Source organism: Poecilia reticulata, linkage group LG9, assembly GCF_000633615.1.
Source record: "Poecilia reticulata strain Guanapo linkage group LG9, Guppy_female_1.0+MT, whole genome shotgun sequence".
In the NCBI taxonomy this organism is placed as follows: domain Eukaryota; kingdom Metazoa; phylum Chordata; class Actinopteri; order Cyprinodontiformes; family Poeciliidae; genus Poecilia; species Poecilia reticulata.
The window spans coordinates 27,190,610-27,200,550 of NC_024339.1; the positions used below are offsets into that span (position 1 = coordinate 27,190,610).

At 41.2% G+C, this 9,941-nt stretch overlaps 1 protein-coding gene across 1 annotated transcript in view; it reads left to right on the forward strand.

The window, feature by feature from the left end:
• antxr1a (ANTXR cell adhesion molecule 1a) overlaps nt 1-9,022 on the forward strand; it is a 23,233-nt gene extending 14,211 nt beyond the window's left edge. Inside the window, exons 11-18 of the mRNA XM_008419028.2 lie at nt 399-468; nt 592-670; nt 950-1,045; nt 2,443-2,484; nt 3,927-4,022; nt 4,142-4,309; nt 5,105-5,185; nt 7,802-9,022. Coding sequence (XP_008417250.1) covers nt 399-468; nt 592-670; nt 950-1,045; nt 2,443-2,484; nt 3,927-4,022; nt 4,142-4,309; nt 5,105-5,185; nt 7,802-8,218 — 1,049 coding nt within the window. The 3' untranslated portion in view covers nt 8,219-9,022. The remainder of the gene's footprint in view (nt 1-398; nt 469-591; nt 671-949; nt 1,046-2,442; nt 2,485-3,926; nt 4,023-4,141; nt 4,310-5,104; nt 5,186-7,801) is intronic.
• Nucleotides 9,023-9,941: the final 919 nt, after the last annotated feature.

The window sequence follows — 9,941 nt, forward strand, 5'->3', positions numbered from 1 at the left end:
TATATATATATATATATATGTGTGTGTGTGTGTGTGTGTGTGTGTGTGTGTGTCATTATATATTTCAATTGTCTGAGACGCTGAATTTTGGTTTTTTATTAGCTGTAAGCCACAGTAATCAAAAGTACAAGAAATAAAAGCTTCACTCAGAGTAATGAATCTACATAATATATGAGTTTCACTCCAAATGTTGGACTTTTTTCACAATATTCAACTTGTTTTTAGATGCACCCGTGGTATACTTTTCTCTGCTCTTGACTAACTTTACCACGGTTAGTCAAAAGATTAACCAACCATGTTTGCTTCTGTCAACACAATCATCTAGTTTGCGATCTGGGTTGTTGAAGGCTACAGCAATTTTCCATCATCTTCTTTTTTTTTAAAATGTTTTTCTCCAGTGATGAAGCCTCTGACTGTTGAGGACACATATCTCCTCTGCCCTGCCCCAGTCCTTCAGGAGGAGGGGATGTAAGTCCTTGAGCTCATTTAAACAAATGAAGGGCTTCATAAGAAACCTGCTCGTTGCTTTTCTAAGGAAACAGCAACGACTGTTATTGACAGGTGAGATGTTTTTTTTCTTTTCCTCTCCAGGGCAGCGAATCTGGATGTCAGTATGAACGAGGGCCTCAGTTTCATCTCCAGTTCGGTCACCATCACCACAGTGAAATGTGTGAGTGTAGTTCTCTGAAGCAGCAGCAGAAGGGTAACATGGTGTGCTTTTAAAGAATAACTCAGAACAATGGGTTTAAATGAAATATAGTTCTAAAGAATCCAGTCGCAAATTAAACCAAGAACTACTTGTGCAGCCATAAAGTCTTGAAATCTGATCTCTGTGATAGATAAAACCAAAAGAGCTTCTTCAGTGCAAAGCAGTAGGCCAAAAGCTTTGGCTGTGTTTTAGCACTCAGTATTTTACGACGCCATGTTGACGATTCTGTCTGCGTTACAGTCTGACGGGACCATCCTGGCCATAGCTCTGCTTATCCTCATGCTGCTCCTGGTTCTGGCTCTCCTCTGGTGGTTCTGGCCTCTCTGCTGCACCGTGGTGAGTTATCCATTAGGCTTCTGCGTGTCTTTCGTGCAGCTTTTCGCGTTGCAGCAGGTTCAATTTTCAACATTTTACATGCGGTTGTAAAAGTGCTTTTACAACCGCATATTGTCATGGAATAATCACAAGCTTTGATGCAGCTTATTGGAATTTTATGCGATAGTCCATGACAAACAAACGTGTTATTGTGAAGTGAAAGGAAAAATGTTGACTTTCTACAACCACCTTTTGCTGCGACAGCATCTTTTGGGATATGTGGACATCTAAAAGGGTGTAATGTTGGAAAATAGCTCAAGTTTGATCAGAACATCAATTTTGAATTCTTAGCACAGACTTTAAACTGGACTAACACATCTAAACCATTTCATTGTGGTTCTGGCTGCATGTTTAGTGTGTTGTTGTCCTGCTGGAATGTGTGTGTCAAACCCAGTCACAAATGTGTTGTTGCCTCTAACATATTGTTTCCATGTACTGTCCGAAATTCTGCTATATCCAAACTCAAGAAAAAATTAGAATCAAGTTGATTGCAGGGTTTGTAATTAATGTAGTGTCCACTTCAGTGGACATTACATTTATAACATAAAAATCCACAAGCACAAGAAAATGGCTTTTAGATAGCTGTCCACTGTAGTGACCACTATGCATGAAAGGGTTAAATACATTTGTTACGAGCAGTCTAATGTCAGTCTCTCCTCAAAATTCCCTCCAGAGTTTCCAGTGCTGGAACCTGGAAAGCTGGGAATTGCCAGTGAGAGATGTGATCTTTTTACGGCGTGGGTTTCACTCTGTGCAGTTTTCCTGTCCTTGTTCGTTTAGCGAGTCTGATCAGCAAGAAAGTGTTTTGGAAAAACGTTGCAAGGTTACCATGGGGAATCCCAGTCTGGTCCAAGGCTTCAAGGGGCAGGGATAGAAACCTACGAAGAAAAAAAAAACTTAAGGTATTTAAAAATCTGAAAGGTTGCGTTTATTACAGACCACATAAAAACTGATCTTTACATGGTAAAAAAAAATAGAGCTAATCAAATTGTTTGGATCAAATAATTAGGAAAATCTTCAAGTAAAGCTAGCAAGTAAATAATGCTTTAGATTTGTTTCATAAACAAAATTGGTGCACAATAACCACATTTACAACCTGATTACTCTTCATTCTTCCTAATCAATGACCTCAGGCCAAAGGAATCTGGAGAGCAGGTTTTTAGGTCAGCACACTGGACTTGTAAATAGTGGAGACTGAAATAAAAAAAACAAACCAAAAAGAAAACAGTTCCTCGTTGTTGTGTAACTATCTTGTTGCAAACAGAGGACGCATTGCTGTGGGTACTTTTGAAAAACCGTTTTGATAAATCTGTCATTGACCTTTAGCGTGTGCTAACGTTTTGTTTCCTGTCCCACAGATCATCCACGAACCGCCACCACCACATGTGGAGGAAAGCTCGGTAGGGACGGCCAAAGCTCCGCCTTTCGTCTGATTCTTAAGACCTAAAAAAAAAAAGAAAGAGAAAGACTGCTCGTGATTTATGAGTTCGCAAGCTGCCAGTGTTTAAGTTGCGTAATTGCCGTTTAACTGCTGACTTTGTCAGCTCAAAACTCAATGACCAGGCCGCATCATTCATCCAAGTTCTGGCTCACAACTCCCGTACCTCATTTTGATAATTCATTAAATGTTATGTGAGTTACTTAACGCCCTGATGGGAGAAGAGAAAAATTGCCTTCCGCTTTATTTGACAGTTTCTGTCTTTTAAATCACAGCTCCCGGGACTTTAGGCAAATAACATGCAAGTTTTGCAATTCATCTCGTCGCTTGATGTGGATGTGAAGAAATTCATAAAATCTGATGAACAAACTCATGTCTTTCAGACAAAAATAAAAATCCCCTGTATAACACAGATACTGGGGGTACACCGTGCTGCATTTAAATTCTCCAAAACGCTATTTCCATCTCCGTGACCTTTTTGTGCCGCCTGGCAGATCATGAGTCAGACAAGCTGAAAAAAAAATAGGAGCAAAAACTTCAGAGGTTTTACCAGAGGAGTCAGCACAAGAGCCCTGAGTTTGAATGAGGAGGGCAGGAAAGAAAGAGAGTTAAAATCAAGATACAGACACAATATAAAAACTGTTCAATCTGATAAAATCTTTTTTTTTTGTTTTAGGTTAGTAAGGACTTCTAAGGTCATTTCATTTTGCTAAATATGAGTTTTGAGAGGGATATTTTTGGTATTTATTTATAAGAATCTTACCTTTTCATTTTTTCTTATCTACTTTCTTCAAACACACTTAGTCATTTTACCACTGACTTGCAGTTTGCTGAAACTTTGGTCTATTCCGCCTGACCAAATTATATCCTTTTAGCCACGTTATAGCTAATTTGGTGGCGTGCTTAGGGTCATTGTTCATTTGGACACACCATTTTAGTTCCCAGCTGATGCTGAGATGTTGCTTTATTTTTTTTCCCCTTATAATCCATTACTTCTTGTTTCTCAGTTGTATAAATAAATGATGTGACAAGGAGAGACATTTCTATTTACCACAGACAAGAAAACATGCCAATAAAATAAGGCAACCGTGTCTCTATTAAAAGCTAAAGTTATGCAGCTTCTCAGCAGTAAGAGCAATAGCTAGAGGGCTTAAGAGCTGGAGCTGGAACAAGCTGAACTGAACACCATGCACAACAACGATGATGAGACAGAGGGGCAGAAAACAGAAACTAAAGATTAAACTACTATAAAACTTTATAAACATCTTTGTTCAGGCGCCAAGAAATGTGGAGGGAGGAGCTGAATGTCAATTAGCTTTATCATTTGTATGAATAAAGTGTTCCTTTTAAGACAACATAGAAAAATAATATTGTGCTAATCAATGTTTATCATCCGCTTCATAGGACGACGAGGACTTTGAAACCCCAAAGAAAAAATGGCCAACCGTAGATGCCTCCTACTACGGAGGAAGAGGAGTGGGGGGGATCAAAAGGATGGAGGTAAAATACATGCAAATCTGATGCTGATCAAAAGTGAGGACCTCAGAGACAGGGGGGAGTCAAACATAAAAGATGTTGAGTTACAGTGCAATGAATCACTGATTAAAGTTTGCCACCAGGTCCGCTGGGGAGAGAAAGGCTCCACGGAAGAAGGAGCAAAGCTGGAGAAAGCCAAGAATGCCAAAGTGAAGATGCCGGAGCAGGAGTACGAGCTGCCGGCCACTCGGGTCCTCAACAACGGCATGCAGAAACCTCCGCCGCCGCACAAGTGGTACTCACCTATTAAGGTGACGCAACAGCAAATTCAACAAACCTTCCCATGAACTGTTGATGACTGAAAGCCGAATTACTCAGGGTTCCCAAACCTCGCTTGTCCGAAGTGAGATTAAAGCTTTTCCCCCCCCATTTCTCCTACTCCGGCAGATAGCTCACACTCAAAACAACCCTGAAGAGCTGCAGATCTCAACTGCTCATTATAACCAAAGACGTATGATCTGTGCTAAACAAAATCTCACGTTTGTCTCGGCAAACATCTAATTTACTAAAACATTCAGAACCGTTTCATAGCTCTGCAGGGACAAAGCGTCTTTCTCAGCTGCGAGCATGTGTTGAGGATAAACGTACAACATCTGCTGAAAGTCATTCCATGCTAGTCAGGATGAGGATAATCAGGTATTACCGTGCTGTCGCATTGAAAAAGCTTCGAGATGTATGAAGGCAATAATGTCTGGTGACTGCTGGGATGCAGCGCCTTCCTTGAAGGCCAGCACGGGGTTAATGGAGTGAAGCGTTTCCAGTCAGCGAGGGGATTGCTAATAGAAGCCAGAGCGCTGTTGGACTTGACCTCTAGGGAGGAGGACTGCAAAGCCAGCAGTTTGGGAGGGAAAACAGCTGTGTTTTCTGCACACATCCCTGAAATATTTACCGTTTTTAAAAACTATGAGGAGACTCTTCGCACCAAAGTCGTTTAAAAACATGTCAGAATTTGTTTGAAATTTCTACCGTAAAAGAAGACTTCATCTATTGCGTGTAACATTACAGTTTCCTGTTGAAAGTAAAGTTTGATCTCTGATTCTCTGCAGAGCAAACTCGACGCCCTGTGGGTTCTGCTGAAAAAAGGCTACGACCGCGTGTCTGTGATGAGACCTCATCCAGGAGACAAGGTAAAAAAAACAAAAAACAACCTCAACGTGGATCGTACGTCTTGGTTTGGGCCGACCTGACTTGAGCCTTTAACCAAAGGCGACGAGAATTAGGAATGAGAACATATATTTAAAAAGACGGACCAGCTGTCTGCAGCGAAGTGCGAACTGAAAAGCCTCATGGGAAAAACGCTTGGTGAGTTAAGATTCTGAGCACAACATTTGGCTGGAGAATTCTGCAATGCAGGGCTGTCTGGTGAAGTCATTACAAAGAGGCCAGAGTAATTGCTGCAAGGCCAGCTGCAGTGGGACGGTAACAATGTAATGACATCAAAAGTTGGCAGCTGAGATGTGAAAAAAAAAGAAAAAAAGAGAGAGAGTTTGAGGGAATTTTGTTTGTGATGGTCCTTTACCGCAAGAGTTTACGTAACGCTTCACATTGGGTACGTCAGACGGCGAAGTCTGTGAAGAAGCTCAAGGCGGTCGCAGTCTGAGGCATCTTCAGATCCTTTCCTCTCATTTCCCGGTTGCACATTTTAACAGCAATGTGACATAATCCTTACGTAAATTAGCTTGACCTTTTTGCTTAATCTCCAAAGTATGATATTAAACGGTTTTGGCTATGTTAAACAACAACCCATTGTATAGTCTGGGCCTGATTTGGTCCTGTCGTTGTTGAGGGTGACAGACAGCTGTGTGGATGGTTCAATTCACCAGAGAACATACAGCTGGCTTTACCTTAAATAATATCCATGTGAGCACGACTTAGACGTTATGTCATGTTAAGTGGAAGAACCATTAGGAGTTTTACCTACACTATGCCAAGCAGATATAAATATAAATGTATATTAGTGAGTCGAACTCCTGCATGAGACGCCGACATCTGATGGCCGATCGATGGTGAGCTCCGACGCCATGGCAGAATTATGCCTATATTTCATTTAACTGTTTAAATCCGTCGCTGCCATGATTTTTACAAATTATTGCGTGGGCAAGTTTATTCACGTGTGATTTTAATTTCATGCCATTTCTTATTTAATGGAAACACTGCAATTGTGAAATTGTGTGTTGTTTTTGTTTTATATTAGCGGAATATAGATTAAGATTTGTGCACATTTGTAGCGGAAGCGCAGCTACATAACAACATGCAACTTACATGTGTGCCGTCTCAACATTAATCCAGCAGATCCTTCTTTTTCGGCTCCAAATTAACACTATGTTGTTATTCTGCATCTGTTTTCTTTCTCTCGTTTTATTAGTTTTGTCATTTCATTGTATTTGAACCCAAAATTAACAATTTCCTTATTCTCTGGGAGCAGTGTGTAGGATCACAACACTCAAAAAGCAGACTGCTGGTCGTTTAAAAGTTGTGAGCTTCACATGTTTCTTTTTTTTTTTTTTTAATTTTTAGAGATTTTCCACTTATCTAAATCCAGAGTTTAGTTGCCCAAACACGGAAGGCAACCATTATGATAAATGCTGCCTTTTTTACAACTCATTTAACTTGCAACTATAAAACATGCAGTGAACTTATGCATCCCCTACCACCACTCTCTCCAAAACTATTGAGAGCTTATTGGGTTCTCAAGATGCAAAAGCAACTACCTGTAGCAGCTGAACGGGGCAAAGACTACCAGGTAGTCTGGCGCTGTGGATACCTGGCTGCAATCCCATTAAATGTAGAATAAAAGCTAATTTTATGTTCATATTTGACAAGTTTTAGTTTATCCTACTTGAAAGTACAGCTTTACATCAGTGAATGCCCAACGTGCTTTTTGAAATCAAAGTTTAGAGGACAATGTTTCTGGTTCTTCTGTATGGTTTACCAACAACTCGGCAATTATATAAAACTGGGAAGACTTCCTTCTTATAAAAACTTTAAAGAAGAACAGTTGAACCTAATTTCCTTACGCAGTTAAAAACCAGGTTCTTATTGCAATTAGAAATTTCCTGTCAAGCCCCAAACTTTATGACTTAACCAAAATGAGTTCAGTGGCTGGAGGGTGGAAACCCGTTTCTTTTCCTGCTGACGGCCAAAGGAGAACTGAAGTCGGCGCTCCGCATGTATTCATTTCCAAGATTTTTGTATAATTTTAGTGGGCGGCATACAAGTTATTACGTTGTCCTGTTACAGTTCGGTTTAATTAAATATGCATGTACTGATGTGACCCTTTGAAAACACAAATGCAACTTATAACATTCATTACACATCGAGTAATCAGAAAAATTTAGTTAGAATCATCACAATGAAACAAGATTTAAAACTAAATCAAAAAGGGTCATTTTACTCATATGACCAAATTTTCATTTTACTTTTGGACCTCATGAGTTGTTTTTTTTTCACTCTGTGCAGTTCGGTTGGGTCGCATTGACCCCCAGCGCACTTCTGCAAAGTTTTATTTTGTGTGGTTTAGGGAAATGACGGTCTGATGGGACAACTCCACCCTCCTGCATCTCCACAGCAACATTTGTGGGAGGGTTAAAAGTTAATTCTGCATTCCTTCTAACAGCCAGTAGGGGGAAAAATCTGTGGTGTCCAAAAGACGGCCATTTTATATGAGCTATGCAAGGCTTTTTTTTTTTGATGAAAGTGCATTTACTTATTCTAATAGAATATTTTCTGTCTTAAATTTTTAGGGGAGATGTATAAACTTCACCCGCATGAAATCACAGCCTCCTCGCTACCCCAACTTTAACTGCCACCCCTCACCCATCTGCAGCCCCCCCAGCAGAAGTCCTCCTCCACCACAGGGCTCCCTGCCACCGACTCCTGGCAGCCCTCAGTCATTTTCCTTTTCCCCGCTTCCATCACCGCCTTCAACTCCTCCTCCTGCCTCCCCCACTCCCTCGCCACCCCTCACGCCCCACCCTTACACGCCGCCTCCCAAACGAGCTCTTCCTCCAACCTCCATGTACATACCTGCTCCGCTGGCGTCCCCACCCACCCCTCCGCCCTGTGCGCCTCCGGCCGGTCCGCTGCCTCCTCCTCCACAGGGACCTCCCCCCGGGCGAGCCCCGCCACCTGCCCGTCCGCCGCCTCGTCCCGGCCTGTAGAGCCGTGGCGTCACACAGCAGAGACGCAAAACTGAAGGACAGCGATCAGTTTGTAGAATGTTTCCTGTGCTTTGAAGCAAGGACATGAGAGTCTTCTGCCTTGTGGAGAGAGGCCAGGGACACTTCCATCCAGCTATTTGTCTACACTGACTTTTGTACACATCTAGCAGAACAGTGCAATTACTCAGATGCTTGAATTACACTCTACAGTCCATACGAATGAGATCATGCAGACCGGCTCCAGAACATTTGTGCAGATGATGCTCAGAGGTGCCACAGAACACCTCATAAGTTTGGATGAATCCTCAGGAGCCTCGCGGACTAAAACGTCTGCATATTGTCGGCCCTCAACAAGAAGCTAACCTGTACTGGTCATGACATTAAAATGCATCCTTGTCAGTTGTAATATTTCTAATTAGAGATGAAACTCAGGCTTCAAATGGTTTTTTTTGGTTTCTAGCAGATTTAAAGGAATCTGAAACTCCTTGACATTGTTTTAGGTTTCAGCCACTGCATGCAAAGAAAGCTCCTGTGAGCGTTGTGGTTTTACTTTTTTTTTATATAAGATTTTCATTACATTTTTAAAAAAATAATGTATATCTAACTAATTTTTTTTTAAATAGAAAAACTAAACAAAGAAGAAAGATACGATGGTTTTACCTATGTACCCAGTTGAAAGTAGCACAAGGACAAATACACGAACTACATTCTTGTACATTTACCACTAGGTTTCACTATCAAGGTTTGGAAGCTTAAGACAACAGCTGTTGTAATAAAAAGTGGAATATTTGCTTGATATAGAAATGCTTCAGCAGATCTGTTTATTTTTGTATGTTTTTTTCTATTCAAAATATGCCACATATTGACAGTTTTGTCTTATCCCTTATTACCTTCAATCCATCCATTGTTTCTGTATCCACCTACTGCTTACTGCAGGGTCATGAAAGGTCTGGTATTCTTATTTATGCCCTTTATTTTTGCAAGATTTTATGACAAGACCAGAATGTGTGCAATCCCGATTAACTCTACAACTCTTCTATGTTCTTTCTTTCACCAGCAGCAGCAACATAGAGAGCTGATGCTGCCTCTGGGATCTCACAGTGGAGAAGGAACTGAGTGCAGAGAAGCACAGAAGACCTCAATTACTCCCTGTGAAAGCATATGCAGGGCATGGCTAACACATTCCAGATGTCAATATGTTGCATTAATGTCGCATGCTGGAATGAAGTGATCTATCCTGGAAAATATTAGACTCCATTTAATCCCCAGGAAATGTGGACAAACTGCAGGAAAAAAAAGGCACTTGTCTTTTTGGGTTTTGAAGCTGGGCTTTCTTCTGTTGATCTCCTCTATGCATCACCAGTGGCGGAGCTAGACTTTTAAAGTTGGGGGGGCCAAGGGGGGGCCAGGACTACCTCTGGGGGGGCAACATTTAAAATGTGTGTGTACATCTATCTATCTATCTATCTATCTATCTATCTATCTATCTATCTATCTATCTATCTATCTATCTATCGTCCTGCAACTTTTACATGTGTCTCTGCTCAAACACACCTGGATCAAATAAGCTGCTSATTTCCAGCCTATTGCAGAGATGAATGAATGCTGGTGAGGAAATTCAGACATTTTGGAGCAGAGGTGAATCTAAAGGTTGCAGGATGGTAGGTAGCCCTTGAGGACTGGAGTTGGTGACCCCTGGCCTACTGGATCATTTCAGTGGAGA